The following is a 24,052-nucleotide window of genomic DNA, read 5'->3' on the forward strand; positions in this document are numbered from 1 at the left end:
CAATGACACATTTGTATTTATGTTATCATAATTATTGGAGAATAGTTTCAGTTTATATGGTTCGAATGAAAATCAATCAATCAATCAATCAATCTATCTATCTATCTATCTATCTATCTATCTATCTATCTATCTATCTATCTATCACGCCTTAATTGCCATATTTGTGACTCATCATAATTTTACGCATGGCTCCACATGATGTTTATTTTTATCATTCTTTCAAAATAAATAAAATTTAAAAAATTAAATAATAAATACAAGCTGTATTAATAAACTCTTCTCCTACCAGGTGTCTTGGATACGTTTAGCGGCAGCCTCTTCTCCCTCCTCATTGGTTAAAGCAGCCGTGACGCCATAACTCCACCAGTGCTGAGCGGTGCTGTTACCGGCGGCGTGAGGACCGCTTGTGTTTGTCCGGACCCCTCAATGTCGGACCGGTTTCATGTTACCCTGTAATACAGTTCTGAATATTCGCGTGGGGGTTTTGAATGGCACGGATCAGGTAACAGGGCTGAAAATATGAGTTTCCTGATGCACCTTTGACATCAAAGGTGAGTGGCATGATTTTTATTTATTTATTTATTTTTGTTTGCTTGCATGATTTTTTTTTTTTAGATCTTACAGCGTATTTAAATGAGGGTCACCTGGAGGAAGAGGGTGGACATCACCTTTGACTGTTTGCAAGTAGGAGAGTCACTGATGATGCTGGTGATGAGGATGATGATGCAAGAGATGAACCAGCGTTTGTCTTTTCTGATGCTAATGCTCTCTTTGAGATTTAAGTCTGTCTGTGTGTGGAAGAGAGAGAGATGCTACTGTAAAATGAGATTATTTTATCATTACCATTGAAATTAAGACATTTCATCTGGAGAGGGAATAATGTAAGATGAGATTTATTTCTGTGAGTGTTTATTGTAAAGATGACATGATTTTTTGCGCCAGAGAATTAATATAATTCAGTTAGTATTCTGTTTTTTCCAGTTATAAAATAACCTATATTTTATGTTCACCTTGCCTTTAATAAGTGATTGTTAATATTGGGTGGAGTGATATGATGTATCACATTGTTAGTCAGTGTTCATTTGTACAGTTGGACATTAAAGTAGTCAAGTGAAGCTGCTTGACCCACAGCCTGTAACTAATTTAACAAACAAGTTTATGGTTAACGCTAAGAATAACCAGCGCTACACTATTTATTCACTATATTTTTTTATAACATGTAGTTCAGTGACTTATGTTTCATTTCTATTATAAAAACACACACATATATATGTAGCAAATTTAGGACATACCATGAAATCACCACACCACAGCTCTCTTTGAACCTTTTTTACTGACATAGTCTGTAATGATACAACACGTGACAGGTCAAAATACCCAACATCCATCCATTTTCTATAACCGCTTATCCTCATCAGGCTCGTGGGGGAGCTGGAGTCTATCCCAAGTGACATTAGACCAGAGGCAGGGTGCACCCTCGACAAGTCGCCAAGGTCTTAACAGAGCTAACACATAGAAAAACAACCATCACGCTCACATGCACACCAGTTTAGAGTCTCCAATTCACCTGCATGTCTTTGGACTGTGGGAGGAAGCCGGAGTACCTGGAAAGAACATGCAAACTCCACCCAGTTGTGGTGTTTGAGGACCGGGTGTGCTTCTTTTTGTTTTAAATGACAATTTACTTATCATGTTACAGTTAGCTGGAATACTGAAGGACACCATTACATATACACACATGTATCTGTCCATATAGTGCGCTGACCTTCTTCTTCTCTCTGTTCAAATATGTCTTTTACTTTTGAGGTCATCTGATCTAGTTCGACCATTATCGGGGTTCTTACTGAAACTTTTCCTCACATGATTAGAGACGTATACGTGAGCTGTAATGATGTTGTCTCATTACAGAGCGACATCACTGGTAACAAGCATCATCATTATCCGAGTCTGTTTCCAAGTGTGACGGCAAAAAGGGGACATCAGACTTTTTTCTTTCTTTTTTTTTGCTTTCACAGAACCACCACAGTCCCATCCCTCATGTGAGATGGCTGACTCGTCCTGACAGTGAAATAGTTCAGTTCATCAAAACCATCTCAGTCGTATCCGCTTTGCAGTGAAACTGTTAGTCCTCTGCAGACAGCTAGTCAGTCACACTGGCCTACTTTCCTGTGGTGTTGAACTATTGAACTGTTGAAAATAAGCAGAGACAGGATAAATCCATCGAGTATTATATAGATGTTAATCTTTATAATTATATTAAGATATTAAAATTCAATTAAAGTAAAGCAGGTCTCCCTCCAGAGGAAGGGATGTTAAGCTGCGTATGATTACAGATTTACTTACCTGGAGATAAAGTCTTTTTAGCTGAAGGTAAAAATCTGATCTGGGAACAGTTTAGCTCTTCAGTATCTTGCTCAAGGACAAAACACCAGCCCTATAAAATAGCCTTCTTGCTCTACCTCCTGAGCAAACAAACCGTATTTTAAATGGCCTTTCAGTTTTAAATATAAAATTATCTAATGTAATGAGCTCATATCTGGAAATATTAGAGTAGAAATACACTGACTGTATAAAATATATGTAATATTGGAGTGTACCAAAATAAAAACCTGGCTCTGGGGCTGCAGAACCGAAACATAAGTCTCTTTTTTTATGTTTTATGTTTGTTTTTTTGTTGAATTAGTGCTGAAGAGTCTTATAGACACTTTTCATATTGATCCGACGTGCTGCACTAGACCGAAATTACTTAGCTCAGAACATCTCCATCCATAACTTTCAAACCGATAATCACCATCACCGGGTAAATGGAGATGAAAAGACGCTGACTCTTCCCGTTTGAAAACCTCAGCAGCCCAACAATCAGAGCCTAATAGATAATGTCCTGTCCTTAAGCAGCTTGTTTAGGAGTCTAGAAGTCTTTATTCTAGCAGCTTTAACGGGCCAGAAGAACAAAGTCAGTGTATAGTGGCACATTTAGCTGTTGAGAAAGTTGTATTTGGGCGTCGTATCCGGAAAATAATGGCCGTAATATACAATTCTGTTTCCATGTTAACATTCCATAAACATAGATTGACCCAGTTTGTTTGGGATGCTATTTATGATCCAATGTGATGTGTTTGTTGCCATGGTAAGGATGTTGTTGTTTTGTAGCAATGTGACGATAAAGAGGATTACCTCTGCGGCAGATGTTCAGATTGTTTACACATTTTGTCCAGACAGTACAGCACCGAAGTCTATGTACGCCTGTGAACTGATGGCAGCCTGAAGTTTGACAGAAAAACCCAAAACGGGATGCTGCATCTAAAATATTGATATGTCTGAGCATGATTTCCAGTCAAGTGCAAATTCACAACACAGCACCAAGACTATGTAACACTGCTAAAGGCAGATGTTAGTTAATGATGTGTGGCTGTGTCTTAGCAACATAAATTATAACTGATAACTTATTCATCTTTATTCACTTTGATTTCCTCTTCTCTCTGTTCAAATGTCATCAGCACTCTCCAGTGGTTAAATATTTTATGTGCAGTGATGCTTTGTAATTACTTAGCAATAGTCCTCAGAGTTGTATTTCATGAAAGGATGATGATCATTATTATGCTGCATGATTTTTGCAGCAAACTTGAGCTCTGTAAAATCTGGAGAAACGCGTATGAATACAGCAGGGCACGTTTTAATTAATTAAACTGATGTGAAAATGTATTTACACTTAGCTGTGCAAAGCGGAGCATCTCTGCAGTGCAGCTGCCCTAGTTACAGAGCAGCTGAGTAACTGCGAGAGACTGTGGTTGGCCCAGGCGGAAAGAGGAGGAGTTTATTAATGGTTGACTGAATTATGGAGGGTTGGCTGTGCTGAAGGCCAGAAGCAGACTACAAGAGAAGGACTTTGACTGGAGGACCAGCAGTGTGAAGTGAGGGAGCAGACTCTGACAGCAGTAGCCTGCAGTTTTGCTGCATGTTTTTATGTTTTTTCTACAACTGTTGGGATGTTTTTACCCCACAATTTATTTATAGGAGATTTTTCTTTTATACTAAAATCTGTAATTAGTTCCCTGAGGCTTTAAGCCTGTCAGAGCAATACTGCTAGAAAGGCCACTGGGGGCAGGAAACATTTACATGCAGTGCCATGGTCTCCATGGTCCAACTGTGCACAATTTAAACCATTTACACTCAAATACAGAGGGTATGTAATGATACCACTGCCGGTCTAACTTTCCTAGGACTTCTCTTACATGAATGCAGATAGAGTCTCATATTTCTCTGTTCAACTCTATTACTACATGAACAGATTGTGTTGAAGAGATTTTTAAAATTCTGATATGTATCTTCTTTTTTTGTCGTTTTTATTCACTCAAACATACATGAACGAAATTAAACTAGAAAACAAACATAGTCATTGACAGGCAGTATATCCGACATCCAGCAATGTATACAAAGGCCTGTGATAAATGAACACCTGAAACAACCAAAAATAAAGATTTGATGAGTCCCAGAGGTCCGACAGTATATACACAAAATATGGCGCCATCCCCTCTTAAATTTTTCCTCTTCATTGTTAATTCTAGCCAACATGTTTTCACATGATGCGATCTCTGATATAAATTCCATCCATTTTTTAAACATCTGGAGCGACTGTACACTAATCTGAGGATCGTTCGAGCAGCTGTGACCACCCTGACCTTTAAAACCGCACATACATATTTAGATATATTTGATTCTGATTGGTCCTCTAACTGACACAGTCTTGAAGACACAGTTACCTCAATGCCTAGCCATTTACTCATGTGTTCCAGTACTTTCTCCCCAAACAGGTGTACCGGTTTACATCCCCGAATTAATATTCTTAAATTCAATGCATGTTTCATCACCCTTGATAGACAAACTTAGTTCAGATATGCAGTACCAGTGGTACTAATTGAAGTATCCATGCATATAATCTAGTTTGTATGCATTCTTTTGCACAGTTGCGATTGTTTCTACACCACTGATGCCACATTCAAAGCAGATGAATTGCACTGTGAAGTGATTATGTTCTATTCTCTTCTTTCAGGCTTTGAGTTTTGGAACATGGAGACAGTTTTCATGCCTCATTCAGCAGCATGATTGGAGCATCCAGTCTCTCAGGGGACACCCTGATAGCGTGCCACTTCCCTGTGGTTCAGCTTCCCACTTGGCAACTTCCTGTCCAGGCTTTGTGCAGTTCGGCCAAGAGGCCCGGCCGCCTGTGCTCAGTGGGTCTGACCCGAGCTGTGTCCCTCCCAGAGCAAGACACGCTGAACCGAGAGCACGTCTTCACCGGCGGCCGAAAACATTTTTCGAGCAGTTACTGTAGTCTCAATGAGGATCGGGCGGAGGAGGAGGGGGGCAGTGACAGCAGCGGGAGGTACGACTCCACCTCGTCACCGGAGGAGACCAGCTCCCATCTGAAGAAGGAAAGCTCTGGAGCCAGAGGCAGCCTGCGGTCCCATAACTCATTCCTTCCCACCACAGAACTAGATGAGGAGGAGGAAGATGAGGATAGCGATGGAGGTAATCTGCACAGATATCACGAGGACTCATCTTTTGTGCTGCATGGAAATTCTAACTGGCCTCTAAGTAATGGTGCCAGAAATTATACAGTATCCCACGGGGATGGGGGTAGTGAATGGGGCAACGAAGGCACCATACTGGGTAGTGAGAGTGACCAAGAGTGGCTCTCTAACCAGCTGGACTCACTGCAGACTGAATGCCAGTGCTTTCATGTGAGTAGATCTGGCATCATAGCTTATGTAGAGCAGGACTCAGACAGACTGAAGGATAACATGTCCTGCTGTGTCCACAGCCAACACAAATGTTCCCCAGAGCTGTTCTCCAACAGTCACGCAGAGTATGTGAGCGACTCTTCCTGTAACAGCTCTGACGGCGTCCTGGTTAACTTCTGCACTATCTATAACAGAAGCAACAACCCTGCCACGCCTCAGGACCTCAGCAGTCCTGCAGTTCACCCCTCTCAGTCATCTGAAGGATCTGTGTTCCTCAACCTCCAACCTGTTCCCAAAACTCCAGCCGAGGACGTCCAACACGATGACGCGACTCCCCCAAAACAGGAGGATGACATGACGCCATCTGCTTCCTGCTGGTCTCCTCAGGGCCTCGACTCTAACTGCAATCTTTACTCTCAGGAGCCGTTACCCCCGGGTCTCTCCTCGCTGGAGGTGTCAGACCTGACTGCCTGTCTCCAAAGCCAAGCCACATTAGCCACGGGGACCAACCAGAAGTACTACAAGCTTGTGACTTGTGACCTGTCCTCTCAGTCGCCCAGCCCGGCCTGTTCCAGCCACACCAGCTGCCCTGAGGGTCCGAGCAGAAGTAGCACCTTTCCTCCCTCTGACTTTGTTGATCAACCCAAAGAAGTCAAGAAGGTAATGTTGGAATTAAACAGCTCTTCCTTTAGTCCTGAAGTAGATGATATAGCTATGCTAAACACTGAAGTAAGGTCATCACTGTCCAGCTTTTTTTTTTACACCATGTAGCACCTCTAATATGGTGGAAAAGGGTAAACCTCTCTTCCTAATATTTCCAGTTTGAATTTTACTTCTACTTACTCAGTTAAGTCACATTTAGCTCATATCATGGACCACCAGTGGTACTCGTACCACAGTTTGAGAACCCGTGAAGCAGATTGTAAAGCACAGTGAACCCAGACCATAACTAGCAACTAAATATTTTCTACAGATGTGATAGATAAATTATTTTTAAAAAAACATGATTAATGGCATACTAAGTTTCTATGGAAGACTCGGTGGCTCATAAGAAATCCATGAATAGTGTGATTTGGTTGTGTAAACCTAAGCCATTCTCTCTTTTCTGTGTCGCCATCAGGAGAAAGAGGATCAACAAAAGGAAAAGAGGTTCTCCTCTGCACACTGCTCTCAGTTTCAGAACTATGATTATCAAGTTGCCACCACCTCCACTGAGAAAGCCCTCTGTAGGAAGAAACATATAGACAGCATCCAAAGCTTCTCCCACACACCATGTTCGCTGTGCCCCAGCGATTGTAGCCCACATAGCAGTAAATGCCAAGGCACAAGCATTGCATCCACACAGCCATCTGTGATTGTGGACCAGGAGCACTGTGATACTGAAGCTACAGAGAAGGGTAAGGCAGTGAAGGAGAGATTATTTCTGTTTGTTGCTTTGTTTTATAAGTGAGACAGCAACATATTCAAAGATACACCAGAAACATCTGTTCTAACTATTTTGCTTATCCTCTCCCTCCTTCTCAGGAGCATGTTCATTGGAAAGTGCAGTGGTGCGCTACAGTAAAGCCCAGAGACCAACCTCGCTGCCCATTCAGCCTTTTGTCCTGGTCCCCACAGACAAACCCCAGACCCAACACTTGGGCTGTCTCTTGGAGCAGTACATGACTCAAAAGAGCAGCAAGTCTGGTAGCTCCCAACCAGGGTTCAAGTTCAAGGGCAAAAGGAGTCAGTGCTTCTCTAATCTTCAGCTGGAAGCTTCACCAATGGGCAGCCACTACCCCATCTTCCTGGAGGCTCCCTCAAGCTCCGATACCTGCTCGACCTGCACACCGAGTCCAGAGTGCTTCGGCCGCAGACACACATGGAGCCAGTCCAGCAGAAGCCAAGGACGCTACAGTCCATGTACATCAAAAAGCAGTCCGGAGCCAACACACACCAGCCCAAAGCCCACACTGGTCCAGTTGCAGGATAAACCAAGCCCCCACTCAGGCAAAACTTTTTTAAACCTGACCCCAGCCCCAGATCAGTCCAAGCTTGTTAAAATCCCCACCTACCAGGACTTAATTAACCTTACCCCTGAGCAGAGCCATACCAACACTGGGCCCAATCAGTCCCTCACGTCCTACCATTCAATACTTTCTCATACACCACCCACTTTACCCCTAACCACTGACACCCATCACCCGAACCTGCAGGTGTCCCTGTCTCCTCCCACAAGCTCACGACCAGATAAGAGGTTCCCTCGGCACCGGGCAGCACCTGCAGCTGACTCTGGCTTTTTTCACGGTAGCTTTACAGCCGCCCTCTCGTCAGTAGCTCCTCTCCCCTCTTTGTTCTCCTCAGCTGCTTCTGGGCTACACCCACAGCAAATCTGGGATTCTGCTGCTGGGCTCAACGGGAGGCCGGGTCAGAGTCAACACAGTGAATCTCTGATCTTGAGTGACAGGCCACCTACAGAGTTCTGCCTCTCACCCGATACATCTTATGAGTCTATGTCTATCAGCCATCTTCAGAGGAGAGGTGAGACCAATGATTGACTACTATACACTGTATCAGTTTGTATAAAACACGATGTTAAACGCAGTAAATGTCACACATTGAAATCTAAATGGAGTAAAATAGCAGCAGTAATGACTGGATTCCTCCTTGATTGGATTGTGTATCCAGTGATGAGCTGTTGAAAGCAGCAATAAAAGCTCACAGTGGTGCAGCAGTGCCTTCAATACCCTGAAGGGGCTTCCTCTCAAACATGACCTATTTTTAACTCTCCCTGCACGGGATTGGCCGAGCCTTCTGTTCTGTAGCCTATGTGGGTGCGACTGCAAGCTCCAAGAGAGGACGAGAGGGGAGAAGGATGATGCAGTAGAAATAGTGGTAATGATTTATAACACACCTAATCATTTCTCTTTTAGTGCTACCATATGGGCCACTCGGTGCAAATTTAATTATATAAATGTGAGCCTTTTTGCCACCGAGACGTTTTGCAGCAGTGATGAACAGCCGGTGTGGTGCAGCACTGCAGGCGGCATCAACATGCATAAAGAATTTTACCGTGACATTCACAGAGGCTAGCCGGTGTGAGACGAAAGAAGGAAAAGCTGGGGGAAGCAAGTCAATGAGGACTGCTGCTTTCATCTTCAGTTCTCATTCACATTTGCATTCCTGCAATATGATAATAAACCCTGAAAGCACTCATATTTTTTTACGCGTTGACCCAGTTAGTGCAGTGAAAATAGAAAATACACAGAAATAACACATGATCCAGATTTCCCATGTAACATGTGCTGTAGATATAACATATATCTGTTTTGTATCTGTCCAAACAGCGCATAACTGCAACTTCAGTTCTCTAACATCTCATTCCAATGTCTCCAGGTTTGCTGAGGTCGGTGAGCCGGGCGGTTGATTTGATCATGGCTCATTTTGGCAGCAGCAGAGACCCTGAAGAAAAGGTACAAACTGGCAGAGCTAAGCAGCTTCAAAGATGTGTCACAATGGAAAAGTGCCAATCCGCCAGTCTTACTTACATTCTGGAGTCAAATAACTTGTGTCAGCAGGAAATATACTGTGTCATATTCCTCTCCTTCTGCCACAGATGCGTCTGGGTAACAGCTCTCGCAGTCCCACAATTGCCGGTCTTGTCCTGGAACATTTGTGTCCAACGATCCAGAAAATTCTAGAGGATGGCCTTCGGGATCACAAACTGGATCTCATCGTTGGGCAGCGCCGCAACCACTCCTGGAGCGTGGTGGAAATCTCTACAAGGATTGGTAAATGTGACTAGAGATCATGATTCAAATGAGATGTACTTCTGCATCAGTTTGCCGAGTGGTGCTAGATGGCTTTGGCTTGATGCACTGGTGGAGCAGCATTGTTTGTGGTTTGTGTTGTAATGAACTCCTTTTGGTCTCTCTCCAACTCTGCTACAGGTCCATCCACCAAGGTGCTTCAAAGCCTAGTCTCCAAAATCAGACTATGTCCCCAGCTCACCAGCCACTGCATGAGACTGAGAGCCTTCATCATGGGCCTACTTAAGTAAGCACAGAAACTACATTTGACCATAGTGATGCTAAAGAATGCTCATAAAGTTTCTGATTACATTTTGTTGGTAATTTTCTCTCTCTTTCAGCTTGAGATCTTTGGAGTTCTGGCTCAGTCACCTTCAGAGTCAAAGAGGTGAGCGCTCCGTGTACTGTGCTTTTTTTTTATCTTTGGCCACACTACACTGTATCAGCAAGGCACAATGTCAAATGGCAATGTCAGTTGGGACAGACCATTGGTTAATTGGTCTCAGATATCAAATATCAACCACTATTGAGTGGACTGTTGTGACTTTTGGTACCAATGTTTTGCACCTTTTATCAGGTCAAGCATTTAATTTGTCCAATACCTTGTACCTGGTCCTAATTGGCAAATGTTAGCACGTAAACAAGGGAACAAGGAAAACTGAGATTTGGTTGAAAGGTCTGAAAATTGTGACTTTGCTCTAAATGCATTCAGCTGTTAAACACTTAAATACTTGCTTAAACTTTACCAGTAGATTATTGCATGTGTTTGTATCTTTGTGTGTTCACACCCATTACTGTCTCCACAGATGTGGTGACAACATACTACCATTCATGGGGATTCCTGTCCATGTCACTGGATCAGTGTCAGCCCTTGTTTCAGGAGCTGCTACTTCTGCTGCAGCCGCTCTCTGTGTTGCCCTTTGACCTTAACTTGCTCCTGGAGCCCCGACTGTTACTTAACAAACAGCTGTGTTCCGAGGAGGAGGATGTATCTCCACCTCCACCATGCTCAGCTCACCTAGTGACCAGCTGGCCAGTACTGCAAGCTGACAAAAAAGTAGACAGTCAGCAAACTAAGATTTCACACCAGACTATTCTGCATCACAAAGAGTCTCTAAGTTCTCAGAGCTATGCCAAGCAGGATTGCAAAGGGATGCAGGCCTGCAGGAGTCCACTAGGTCCTATTCCAGAGTGGTGGCCGAAAGAAGCTGACCTAATAGATGGTGTGGTCGAAGGGGAGGACTGTAGCCAGAAAAATGCAGATACTTGGTCCCAAATAAGTATGGACAGCAGGCATGAAGAAAGGAGGGGAGAGACCCCAAATGCATCAACTTGTGTCCAGGCTGAGAGTCCATGTCAGGGTTGGCTTCGCTGGGCTAAACTGTTTGGAGCAGCTGATGCATCCACCAGGTCTGAGATGTCTACTCAGAGTCACATTGGAGCACAAACCAGGAGGTAGGAACCAGCAGTGAACAATGAAGTGCAGATTTTATTGTTTTATTTTCACAGTAATTTGTGCGTACTCATAACCAATAAATCATTTCTGTCCTAGATCCAGGCGACCATCACAGTGGCTGCATTTGGACAGATCGCAACTTGGACTGTTGGCTCAATCCATCAGATCAATGAAGCTAGGAGGAGCTCATACTGACAAGGACTCCTGAAAACTAAACTCTCTGTGCGTGGAGGACAGAGTGGACTTTAGTTATAAGTCTTAACTGCATGATAATGCATACACAGTGTTCGATAGCACTGTTGAACTGATCAGAAAGCACACAAAGTACAGGATTAACAGTTTTGGCAACGGCCCAGATTCATCAAGCTGCACCAGCTCTTTGTCCATTAATAAGTTTACTTGTCTTTTCTATCTATTCGTCGTCTATCAGCAGCAAAATAAATCAGTTTGCATCATTACTACTCAATGAATTTTCCAGTAAAAACTAACGTAAAGTAATGTGTGTGGAAAAATCTGTCCTGTCAAAAGCAATATGTAAACAGGAAGTCGCTGTAACATCGCAAGCTGTCACATAATGCCAAAATTAACCATTTTAGGGTTCAACCTATATATTAAAGCTAACTGAAAATCATGTAGGTATTATTATATTTTCATGCGTGCATCTAACAGATGCTAATTAGCTAGTCATTTAGTTTGCCGTTAGAATAACTTTTTGGAATTTGAGGTAAATATGCAGTGACAATTAATCTCTACATAAGTGACTCGTTTGGTGCAACCCCGTTTTAATTTAGTGACGCATAATCTCCATTTAGTAAACACTTAGCCTACGTTATAACTCAGCCTACTTTGAAAATACGAACAGTTGGTGCAACCAGTTCTTGGTGTGACTGGCTGACCTTGTCTTAAAAAAGTCCCTTTTGTTCTTGTTTTATCAGTGTACTTTTGTAAATTTGTGCTTATAGTAGTTATGAGATGAATCCCTATGAGTATGGTCATAGGAGGCTGGATCATTTCAACAATAGAGCTCTTGTCCAGGAAGTAGCTTGATGAATTAGGGCCAAGTCTTCTATTTGCAATTGTACTCTGGGATAATTGTAAGTAGGTGCTGCCAGCTCTGTTTCCTGTCTCCTTTTATATTTTTATGTATGTGTACGTGAGTATCAATCACAACATGTGAATACTGACCTGCTGTAGACTGTTGGATATTCTTGTGGTGCAAAACTATCCAGTTCTCATAAGTCACCCTCATTCTTAGTCTCTCCATAGTTACCTTTACCAGAAAAAAGAGAGCAATACACTGGTACTAGTGCCAAATATGCTACACAGCAGCCCCGTGGATTGTCGATGATGTTTTATGTTCAGTAGCCTAACTTGCTTTCTTGAGTGAATTCCCAGCATGGATTTACTGTAGGTGCATGAGTTAACAAACATACAGTACAGTGCTTTAAATCTTACTAGATCTCTTAACTTCCTGTTAATGTTTTTCTAGCTGTAGAGGCAGGTTTCAGACATTTTTCTGCCGCTGATATTCAAAGTATGTGGAATAGCTTGGTATGTCTTCCAGTGAAGTTTGTTCAGCTGCACAACTATAAGCCACCTTGTGGCTGTTTCAGGTATTTCAGTGTGTGTGTCAGGTATGTTTTGATAGACTGGAGGTTAGATAAGACAGAGGAAAGAACAGAAAATTCGTAAAATAGACTCTTTTTTTTTTTAATGTACTGCAATAATGTGAAGTCTAAAATTATTCCACCCAGCGTCATTTTCTCAACTTCTGAATGCTTCCTCTTAATGCCCAGTGACAATCAAAGTCTGTCAAATAAAGACTTAACATGTTTACCCTTCTTCTTCTTCTTCTTCTAACCGTGAACATGATTTTTTAGCACAAATTGGAAAAGTAAGGACTCCCTAAGCTCTTAGATTTCACTTATGTCATCTCGCCAGTAATGATCATTTTATTGAAGAGTTTGAGGGTTTTATGACTTTGCTGGACGGGTCCTGTTGTTGCCACTTGTCCAAAGCACTCCGGGTAAGCTTACCGAAGGTCTGTCCATACATGAACTTATATCCTGTGAGATTGGGTAGAGTTAGACATGCTTGAACTTAATTGGAACACTGGCAGAGTGATTACTTTCACAAGGCTGCGTAGTATGAAATGTGTTGCTAGCACTGACAACGACCTGGGATGTGTCCTGTGAATGCCGGAACCACACCCATTTTTGTCGGGTAGATTCTGGGCATGGGGGGTACTGTACTGTCCTTCCGCCCTGGCAGGGATGTGGGGTCACTTCGCTGCTGCTCCCCGAACTGGATCAGCGCCTGGTTGGTCATGATGGGGTAACCTTTGCCAATTAGGAAGCGAGTTTTTGGCACGTGACCTGCAAAACCTGTAAAGTGACATCACTCAGTGAGCTGCTGGAAAATTTTAGAAATTCTTTGGCATGAAAGAAATAAAAAGTATTGTTTTCGTTTTACAGTCTGCACGGTTGGATTTTCAGTCACAGCAAGCAGCTGTTTTCGTCCAAAAAAGTCAAACTCCCTAAGTCCTTAAGGCCAAATGCATTGTACTAGAAACAACTGTAGAAATTATCTTTGTGGTACCTGAGATAAAGTACTTCTGTGGGTCATCATCATCCATGTAATATGGTCTTCCAAGAGGGGTGAAGGACTTCAAGGGCTTGTAGGAGAACGGTTGGTTGGAGATTGGTGTCAAGGGGAGTTTTGTCCTCTGTAAAAGATAACAGACTATTAAAACATGAATGACTCAGAGATTATACGAGATCTATGATCAAAAACGTTTGTGAGCTGTAACAGAAAGTACATGACAATATACTGTATATGTAATACCAATAAACACAGGTTTAATTTAAACGTATTCCAGTAAAAAAGAAAAATCAGTAAAAATGGAAATTTGTGCCACAGAAAAAATGATTATACTGCTGATAATTCCTTTTAATTATCTAAGAAAGTTAAATAATTTGAATCTTAGAGACATAATTGAAGAATCTGTTAGTCTGTCAGTCATTCTGGAAAGCCGATCAGTTTCACCTATCTGTTGTTTTAAGGGTGGATTACATTACAGTGAACTGACACGACACTGCAGTTCCACCATGGATAATTAAACAAGAATGAACCTATTCAGAGGTGCCATGTCAACATGTGTGTGTGTGTGCGTGGACAATAGAGTGAGAGTGATAGAGCCTGAACATTTACTTCAAATTGTCGGTTAGTGTCGTTGGCAATAATTGTCAGCTCGGCTGATTGCTGCTGGATCCTCAAGCGTTCTTTGTGGTAAGACTCAGACAAAGCTTTACGACATGTTTCAGCGTAGCTGCAGCCAAAGTAGTCCTGACGTTTTGGAATGAGGCCTAAAAAACAGCAACGAGCAACATTAAAGAGTTGGTTTATTGTTACACCCACAAAATGGACTGCCAAAAACACGTTCATCTTCACTGTCACAACACAAGAACGCATTTTGTCTTCACCCTGTACCCACAAGGAACTTCTCTCATCCTCTTACTGGAATAGGACTTTTTCTTTAAGAGTAAGTTTAATGATTTTCATTCTTTACAGTATGCAGGTAAGTAATATTTTAACCTTGTAATAACAAAAAAATACTTTAACTGAACACACGGATGTTCTAAAATCAACAACAAATATAAAATGACTGTTTCAGTGTGAAACATCAGCTGAATCTATACTTGTGTCAAGCCATGAAGATAGGTTTGGTCTTATTCACTCAGGTTTTAAGATACTGGTTTAATTTCTGCCTCCACCCTGGTACAATGGAGGTGAATAGTATCAAAATTATACATTACAAATACCAGAAACACTCAGTACTCCACACGCTTCTTTGAGAGAAAGTATTTCCAATGAAAATGGTTCGGTGACATCTATGAGAGTAACCAAGATGTTGTTTTTTTTAGAAACAGATGTTGTTTTAAGTTGTACATCTTAAAATACTTGACAAAAACAGACTTTTACTTGGAAATCACTACTACAAACACTGCTCTGAATATGGCTGTGACATCTTGGTTTTCAACACTATCCCCCATAACAGCTTATTCTCACGTTCCCATTGTCTCATGTTGTTGTTGTACCCTGAAAACTCACATATAATATTTAATGTATCTAAATTTCAGTTATAGCTGATACATGTTGCTGATCAGCATTTAGTAATTTAATGTAAATTGAAAAGTTTGAACTGGTGTCTCCAGTAGAAAATGATTTTCCATGAGGTGTTGAGTTACTTTGTTGTCCCTTACCTGTGCTAGCGTGTGAAACCTACCTGTGTATCCTGGTATCGTCTTCTTCAATTCACTGTCAGGGATCAGTGTCACGGCAGACTTGGATGGGACACGACCCCTGTAGAGGAGCAGATGTTTGGAGTGTCTCACTTCAGGATTGGTCAGCAGCTCGGCTGTTTGCTGGGCATAAGTCTTCCCAATGTGGAACTTCAGCTGTGGACAATAACCTGCATACCTGAAAACAACAGGTAGTCGACGGTAAACACAAACTCCTGTAGCAGCTTGAGATAGATCTGAGTTAAATCTACAGATTTAAGACAGTTTCTCAGAAAATCACAGTCAGCATGGGATCATGCCAGTTTTTACACCTCAGCTTGAAGAGACAAAATACCAGCAACACATAAAGCCTGGATTCAAAACTACTCTGACAAACTTTAACCAAATAAATAAATACATAAAACACTATTATAATTTAAGCATTTTTGCAGGGCTGTCACATTATATTTGACTTGTTCGTGTCTCCTATGAATTTCACAGCAGTTAAGGGAGCCCTGTGCAGTTATATGAATTAATAGACAGCCTATTAATTCATCTTAAATATTACAATTCACGTCAGGAGGCATTTACTTACCCAGGTATATAATGTGGATCAGGTGTCACCAGAACTTTGCTGAATTTAGGGGCGTATTTGTCCATCTTTGAGGCTGCAGCAGGTCTCCTGATCACCGCGGTGTTTGCTGGTTGCCACAGAGAATTAAACACACGCAACAACTAACTTCCAGCCTGTTTCATTCACTCATATTCTTCTGCCTGCACTGTCAGATACAACAGTAGCTTTGCCGTAAGGACTCTGTTGATTTGTTCTTAAATAAAAAGCCTAAACAGTGAAAACAGACGCGAGAATTACAGAGCAAACACTCTGTTGTGTTGCTGTTATTTAAAGTGACTTTTAAAGAGACTTTTGAAAAATGCACAACAACGACCCCTAGCGACCGAGTATGAACAGGAGCGATGCAACGGCAGACATGTTATGAAATGTTTCTGCAATAACAGGACAATAAAAACACATAGAATATATATATATTTTTTTATTTTATTCTGCATCAACAAACGTTTATTCATTACAAAAAATGCACCTGAAAATATGACAAATCAGAGAGGTAACAAATCAAAGGAAAAACCTGAGTGCAGAAACATCATAATATCATAATAATAAATTTAATTTATATAGCACCTTTAAATATAAAGCAGAGCATAATAAAACAGTGTCTTCTTACACCTCACACTTCCTGCATTAACGTAACATGACTATGGAGCAGGCTGATATTGAAACATATTACAGGACCTCGTTGTTTATCCGTGTATTTTCATTCAAGTCTTGTAGTATTGATGTTATACATGTTCATAAATTATTTATTTATTTAATTAAAAATGTATATTTCAAGGAATCCTCCACGCACCACTCAAGAGAGCTCGAGTACCACCAATATCACAGTTTGAGAACAAATGTAATAAAACAAACTACATTAACAACAATAAGAATAAATTAAAAACTCTTAATCAATGAAGAAAGTTGAATAAAATGTGACATAAAAAAACATAAATAGATCAACGTAATGCCCTTTTATAAATGTGCGGTGTGATCTTTGTGTATATATCTGCACCGAGGAACAACCAGGAATGATACATCAGAGGATCTCAGGGAGTAAGAAGGGACATAGGGAATAAGAATTAAAACACTTAAACCAAGGCCCCTCTGGGCTTTAAAGATAATCAATGAAATCCTAAAATAAAGCATTGCAAAGCATTCCAGGTAACTACCTTATTACGTCATGGTTATTATCGTTTTCCTGTTTGGTTTCGTTCTCTGTAATTTTCCCTCCTTTTCTGTTTTTTTTTCCCTCGACAATGGGCCAGAGGTTGTGGTTGACTGTACAGGTCTCAGTAATGAGGCACACCTGTCTGGAAAAGCCAACACTCCTGTTCCAGATTATCCCGCACCAGTAAACTGCTGTGATTAAAGCTTCTGTTTAGAGCTTCCAGTGATTTAACAGTGCTACTCTACACTGTGCGATTCAAGTTTTCCCCCATGTGCTTTTGTGTTAACTCTCGTAATAAACTCCTTAAAACTGCACTGGGTCCAAACACAAAGCCCAACACATGAAGCTGAGAGATGACTTGTTTGAAGTATCTAAAACTTAAAACATATTTTGCTTTGTTCCATGTGTCACTTCATAGTTTTGATGTTTTCAGTGTGAATCTATAATGAAGAAAATAACAAAAAGCAGAAAGAGAAGGTGTGTCCAGACTTCTGACTAGTACTGTATATTGTTTTATTTATTATCAAACAACCTCTAAGAAGGCTTGTATTAAAAAAATATGTATTAATTACACATTTTATTATTTAGTTAGGGCGGCATGGTGGTGCAGTGGTTAGCACTTCACCTCACAGCAAGAAGTTTCGAACCTCCCACTCCTCCCACAGTCCAAAGACATGTACTTAATAAGTTAAGTGGTGACTAAATTGCCTGTTGGTGTGAGTGTGAATGGTTGTTTGTCTCTATGTGCCTTGTGATGGGCTGGTGACTTGTCCGGGTTGTACCTTACTTCTTGCTTCTAGGCTCCAGCCTCCCCCGATCCTGCATGGTGAGGATAAACCGTTACAGAGGTATCCTTTAAATTTCTCCCCAAAATACACGACATGAGCTCAGTGTTTAAAAGCGTAGCAACAGCCCAGATGTGATGTGTGTATTTGAGTTTTAGTTTCTACACTGCTGGTGTAAAATGTAAAAAATAATACAAGTGGCCAAGCAGACTGGATGGAGGACATTCATCATTATCAATGCGTCTTTGTGTGTAATCAGATGCAGCCACTGTTCACCTGGGGAATGTAGATTATCAAATCAGCAGACAGGAGTCTTCATTCTCCACATTCCTATACTCTCAGATAAATCTTTGAGAAATGACGAAACAGCATTTACTGTTTCAACTTCAACCTGTTTTCACACATACTGATACTGATACTGTATATCCACTGAGGAATTTGAACGTATAATGTTACCCTTCTCATGCTCACGCTCGTAAATTTTAAGATTTGTTTTTATCTCAACTTGTGCGGAAATATGTACAACCACTAACGAGACCTGAGGCTTTTTATCATTTTATTATCAGCATTCCTTTGCAGCTCTCTGAGTGCAGTTTCATCCAAAGTACTGTCAGTAAATACACAAAGTATTTAGTATGCGGGGTAAGTCTATGCGACCATGTCATGGCTTGTTCTTGTTATGTCTTGGATTTCTTACAGGTGAGAAGACAAATCTAACATTTCCAATAACACATGAGTCACTCTTTTTTTTCTCAGGACTGAGTGACAGAAAGGAGCAGGTTTGAACATGCGGCCCCGCGCTGCGACAGGACGGATGATGGGGAGGGGCGTGGTGAAGCAGCAGAGGCGGATCAGAGGGGATGTTTTGAATTCTACGTTGCCACTTCACCTCAGCTAATAACTGTGTGGGCCGTCCAAACCGGTGTTCATTTGCCTGCTGCAGCTCAGGAGGAGAAGAGCTGTGAAGTCAAGCCGAGGATGAATCTCTACAGGAGTTTTGGAAACCTAATGGAGGCTTGGGTATCTGAAGGAAGCCAGTGTTTGAATGATGATGACCCTCCTACTCCTTCCTCTGACACTGGGAACCTGCGCTCAGAATCGGTGGACTCTGGGGTGGAGACAGCCAGCTCTGACGCGTCCTTTCCTGCTATATCCTGCTCAACAGATAACACAGAAATTGAAATATTTACACCAGAAAGAGAAGACGACTCACCCACTCCAGCTTCAACATCACTGTCTCCTGTGCTCTCCTCTCCTGCGTCTTCCTTATCCTCCTATTCGTCTGTGCGCCTCTGTCCCAGCAGAGCTCAGGAGGGCTCCAGCATCCTACGGCAAAAAGTGGAGCAAGCAATCCTGAGGACTGAATCCAAACATCTAAAGGAAAAGCCAGAGCCCCTCACAGTGGACGTGGTGCTCAGACGACGTCCTCGAGCATCGTTTCAACCCAAACAGCAGACATCTGGGTTAGTGAGAGGTCAAAGGTCAGAGAGTTTTGGTTCAAGGAGGACTGTTGACCCACTAGTGCATACGAGGCAGATATGCAGACGACCAATGTCTATGAGTTGTGTAAAGCCAGCAGTTCAAAGAAGATTAGAGGTGAGATTGTGTCACAAACCAACCTGTGTTCGAATGTCTAAGAATTTGTGTTTAACTTCTGTTTGAGCTTGTTTTGGTTTCAGGATGACATCAAGTTTCACAGTAACATGTACAGTCTTGCACAGCACAGGCTTGTAAATGTAAAAGTAAAGCATGAAAGAAAGTCCCAGAGGTGTGACAAGACCTCTACTTTGTCCTTAGTTAAAGGGTTGCAACACATCAAGTTGCTCTCAAATTTAAAGTAGGATAAGCATGTCATTACTCATACAGGATTTCTTTCATGCTCACAACCCGTCACAAGCCCGTCCCTGTTGCAAAGGGATCGTAAACCAGTCTGCCCAGGTGACTTTACGCCCACAGGCATGAGAGGAATGGATGGAGACGTGGGGGAAGTTGAGCTGTCTTTGGGTTTTTTGGAGAAACATGTTAAGCGGAATGGATGGCAAAGGACTAGTTTTGAATTAAAATGTGATTTTTGAACACCAGTATTGGAGACGTTCGTCTTCAGTTTGGTGCGAGTTAGTGTGTTCAGTGTGAAATTAGGTCATGCTTAAAACCGGATTTGCTGTGACAGTTGCATTTAATTAACTGTTGTGTTGCTTTAGTCTTTGGGTGTGTTTCATTTCTCTGGATGAGAGCCAGGATTAAAAGGCTTAGAGAAATTCAATACTGAGAAACAATGTTATGTCAAGTATAATAACCACTCAATTACATACTATGTAATTATACTATTATCCTATTGAAAGACTCATCTAGGTAACATGTATCAGTAGCATATCTGGATAATCTGAACAGGTTAGGGATTTCTTTTTTTAATGTTCCACCTTAAAAGTTCACGCAAAGGTCAAACTCCCATACAACTACATCTATTCATCATTTTAATATTATAATTCATTGTTTTTATGTACACTGTTCTTTCATATTCTTTTCATTTCTAGTTGGTGCTGTACGACATTTGTCGGTCAATTAATCATGACAAACATTTGCCATTTTAGTTACGTTTAGTTACGTGAATATCTTCAAAGGTTTGTACTGTTGATCAGGCAAAACTTTCATTTAAAACACAACTTGGACTGTATATTATTTTGTAGAACATTTATCCCGTAGAAAACGGGACAAACAGATGAACTGACAATGAAAGTAATTTTTAGTTAAAGTTAATTCTAGTCATCAATGGGACAAAGAGTCGGTACAGTCATGCTTTGTGAGGCTGCACAGCTGCTTTGGGCAAAATGCTAATGTCATCATGTTAACACGTCCGCAATGTTGACCAAAATATTGCACAAATTATTCATTTTTAACCTGGCACTAAATTAATATGTTTATGTATCTCACTAAAATTGTTGCAATCCATCCATTAGTTGTCAAAAACAACAAATATTTACGTGCTGGTGACGCTAGAAAAAAGTCAATCTATCTATCCGTCTGGTAGATGTGGAGATATTTCAAGCAACAATGGGTAGAAATTAGTATTGTAGCAATCCAGTTTTAGAGTGCAATACCAATGCTTTTCATTCATGAACCTATCAATGACTAAAAGTCAGTCCCAGATTTAGTCTCGTCCAATGGCCTCTTGTTTGGTCGCTCCCTTCTTTTCTCTTCTTGGCTTCCTCCATCAACGTCCTCTTCTGTCTCTTCGACTCTGTCATTATGTTTATAGAGGCCAGTTTCATTGCCTGCTTGCCCACCTCCTGTTCTGGCATGACACTGGCTCTGCTCAACACTAACAAACACTCTCTCAAACAGTCTCTGAGCTCGTACTCCAGACAGCCTGGCTAATAAACTGAGCTAACATTAGCTAACAGCAGCTACAGTTCATGGCAGTTTACTTTGCTGTCCATCGGGAAACTCTGTAAATCACAAATCAAATGAGTGAAATAGTTTGTGGTTTGTGACTTAGTGCTGTAAAGAGTTGTACAGACAAGCAGGGTGCAAAGTTGGAATGACAGAGCCACAATTCACCTGATGACATGAAATTTTTCAACTTTTATTTTATAGTAGAAAAAATTCAGTCGGCTTTCAGTGTGAACCAAAGTAGACTGCCATCCATAGAGCCATGCATCTAGCACAGGATAATGTCTCCTATGATTTGTTTATGTTGCAGTATTTTGCAGTATTTGCAGAGCAAAAGTGAAGAAAAACTTTGATTATAAACTAAACTTGTATTTTTATTCTATGCTTTTCTCCTTTAATAATCTCTGCAGGACCTTGGTGAGGAGGAGGTGAATGGATTGAGTCCTGGGCTCTGCTACTTGGAGCAAGTGTGTCAAATGTTGGAAGAAATTGCCAGACAACAGATGCACAGCCAAGCGTTACAGATGGAGATGAATGCCCTGCAGGAGTGTCAAGACTCGGAGGTGAGTCAGGTGAAAATATTCACTCACATTTTTGCAAAGCAATTATAAAACTGTCACATTGTCCAAACGGCAGGCTGCTTTTCTAAACATGACACGAGCTTGTCAAGCTGGTGATGACAAGATGTTTTCATGCAGCCCGAGGGTTAATATAAATTAAACCATGACAGCATTGTCTTTTATCATCACTCGAATCGCTTTCAGGCTCTCAACGCCTGTCAGAATGACTTCAAAGCGGCTGAGGAGGACCTCTCTTCTTGTCCAAGGCTTGAAAACGCAGAAAATGCAGAACTCAGTTCCAGTGAACCCCAAAGGCGGAAGAATTACACTCATTTTCGACAGAGATCAGCTTCAGACACAACTATTGCAACACTGCATTTAAGTGAGTCCACTTGTTCTTGTTGTATATGGTTGTATATTTAGTATATTAAATGAAAATGGATTGGCAGTCTTTTCTGTTGCTATATTTTTGTGTGTATGTGTGTGCTTGGTGCAGGAAAGTTGAGTGCAGGCTGCAGAGGGCAGCATCAGAGTACAGATAACATACTGGAGAGGGTAGAGGAAAACCATGAAGTGCAGGTAGAGTACACTCAAACACAACACATCATCTGTATTTAAGTGATAAACAAAATCAAAATACCAGCTAAAGAATATCTACATTTATTTTTCTCTTTATCTTGCCTATTTTCTCTACCTATTTTGATTCATTAATATTTTATTTTTCCTTTTCAGGAGTCGAAAAAAGAGGGGGTAAATAAAAGAACCAGCAAGACCTGGAAGCTTAAAATTGGGTCTTTGGGAAGAGGCTCTTCTGTGAGAGAAATATGGGGGTGAGTTTTTATATTAATAACTGTAACCTCTAAGGGGGCAGAATTATTAATCTCATATGATGCATGATGCTCTGAGGAAATGCTCCAACATGGCAGCCAGCCACACCGACGCAGTAGTCCAGACCTACTGCACCAGAAGATGCAGAGGCTTTGGTGGGAGTTCATTTTCAGTTTGTGCCTCTGCACCTCTTGAACATTTTGTACTTGTTTTTCATGAACCTTAGCTAACACACTGCTCACAGCCATTCCACAATGACTCGCTTTAGCTCTGCTTTCATGAATTTTTTATCCATACAGCCAACAGATGCAGTCATCTGAGAAAAACTCTGCACGACGACGGTTGAGCCAGCTGTTCAGGAGGACCAGGAGGAAAACTGAGCCTGTATAAATGATGATGATGGACATTTTTGGTTTCAGCTCTGAAGAGGGAGAGATGAAAGATTTCCTTTAGAAGTCTAAACACTGTTGCTGCTTTCAAACTGACTACCAGCTCATGTGATGTAGCAGTCTGCCTTGTTTATTTATTGTTTATGCTTACCAGTATTATTTATATAGATAAATAAACTGTTTTTCTATAAAACTGTGACCACAACGCTTCATTAGCTTTATTACAGCCTCAAACTTGTGTCTTATTTTCTCTCATCAAAAGCTACAAATTCATAAAGAATACTGCTGTGGAGTTTATAGTGCATTACACTGTAAATGTCAAAAGTATGTTGTAAGTATCTCTCTGAACGTTTGATTCTTGTTGTCTTAGTTTACTTCTGCAACATGAAAGAAACGTGTTTTCATATCAAAATCAAATCAAATACCCAAATATTGCATGTCCATCTAAAAACAATCAAATCAAATACCCAAATATTGCATGTCCATCTAAAAACAATCTGATATAATTGAAGATTTAAGCAAATTTCCTCAGCAAATATCTTAATGATTCAGTTTTTAAAATGTTAGTTTGAACCCAAATATAATCACAGTGATATAAAAGAAGCGAATCCTCATATTTGAGATCAAGTGAACGTTGTTAAACAGTTTCTTACTTATCAAAAATTTCTGATAGATTTTCATCTAATCCTGATTAAATTATCATCATCAACTAATTGTTTCTGATTTGGAGTGAAGTAATGGATTGTATAAAAGGTTTTTTAATGGGGTTTCTGCATAATTGAGGACAGAAATTCCCATAATTATTTATTTTTAATTACTTCGGTAAATGCTATGAAAAACAACCCTCACTCTGTGCCTGAAAATGAACTTGAATTGTGAAGTATCAAAGCCATTTCTGAATCAAATATGTAAAATAGGGTGTAAATTAAGGGGTAGCCTTTGTGGTATCTGGTAGGGGTTTTTACAAAACTACTTTAACCCCCTTGACTGTGCAGAACAACCATTCAAAAATACCTCAACATATTAATTCATCCATTAACTATTCCCT

The 24,052-nt window shown here is 40.9% G+C and overlaps 3 protein-coding genes across 4 annotated transcripts; 2 read left to right on the top strand and 1 right to left on the bottom strand.

Annotated features, from left to right (window-relative positions):
- The first annotated feature begins 340 nt into the window (after window positions 1-340).
- On the top strand, window positions 341-12,822 carry LOC109141475 (iporin). The gene is made up of 10 exons (XM_019271881.2): window positions 341-554; window positions 5,054-6,404; window positions 6,865-7,141; window positions 7,269-8,264; window positions 9,120-9,196; window positions 9,340-9,514; window positions 9,674-9,779; window positions 9,874-9,920; window positions 10,339-10,987; window positions 11,085-12,822. The coding sequence occupies exons 2-10, from the start codon at window positions 5,103-5,105 to the stop codon at window positions 11,194-11,196; spliced, it is 3,741 nt and encodes a 1,246-aa protein (XP_019127426.2). The 5' UTR covers window positions 341-554; window positions 5,054-5,102; the 3' UTR covers window positions 11,197-12,822.
- Window positions 12,823-12,906: 84 nt separating this feature from the next.
- Window positions 12,907-16,195, bottom strand: cimip2b (ciliary microtubule inner protein 2B). Its single transcript, XM_010736568.3, has 6 exons — window positions 15,864-16,195; window positions 15,274-15,467; window positions 14,199-14,353; window positions 13,587-13,713; window positions 13,166-13,372; window positions 12,907-13,054 (listed from the first exon to the last, which is right to left on the bottom strand). Exons 1-6 carry the CDS (start codon window positions 15,926-15,928, stop codon window positions 12,936-12,938), a joined length of 867 nt encoding a protein of 288 aa, XP_010734870.2. The 5' UTR covers window positions 15,929-16,195; the 3' UTR covers window positions 12,907-12,935.
- Window positions 16,196-18,463: 2,268 nt separating this feature from the next.
- si:dkey-106l3.7 (hypothetical protein) lies at window positions 18,464-23,203 on the top strand. Of its 2 annotated transcripts, none has more exons than XM_010736548.3 (6): window positions 18,464-19,433; window positions 21,638-21,799; window positions 21,992-22,169; window positions 22,284-22,366; window positions 22,520-22,617; window positions 22,915-23,203. In XM_010736548.3, exons 1-6 carry the CDS (start codon window positions 18,816-18,818, stop codon window positions 23,003-23,005), a joined length of 1,230 nt encoding a protein of 409 aa, XP_010734850.1. In that variant the 5' UTR covers window positions 18,464-18,815; the 3' UTR covers window positions 23,006-23,203. The 2 variants fall into 2 exon arrangements, with proteins under 2 accessions (XP_010734850.1, XP_010734857.1); XM_010736555.3 differs by having other exon boundaries at window positions 18,465-19,433; window positions 21,638-21,790.
- The last annotated feature ends 849 nt before the right edge of the window (window positions 23,204-24,052 follow it).

Source organism: Larimichthys crocea, chromosome IX (genome assembly GCF_000972845.2).
Source record: "Larimichthys crocea isolate SSNF chromosome IX, L_crocea_2.0, whole genome shotgun sequence".
Classification (NCBI taxonomy): Eukaryota; Metazoa; Chordata; class Actinopteri; family Sciaenidae; genus Larimichthys; species Larimichthys crocea.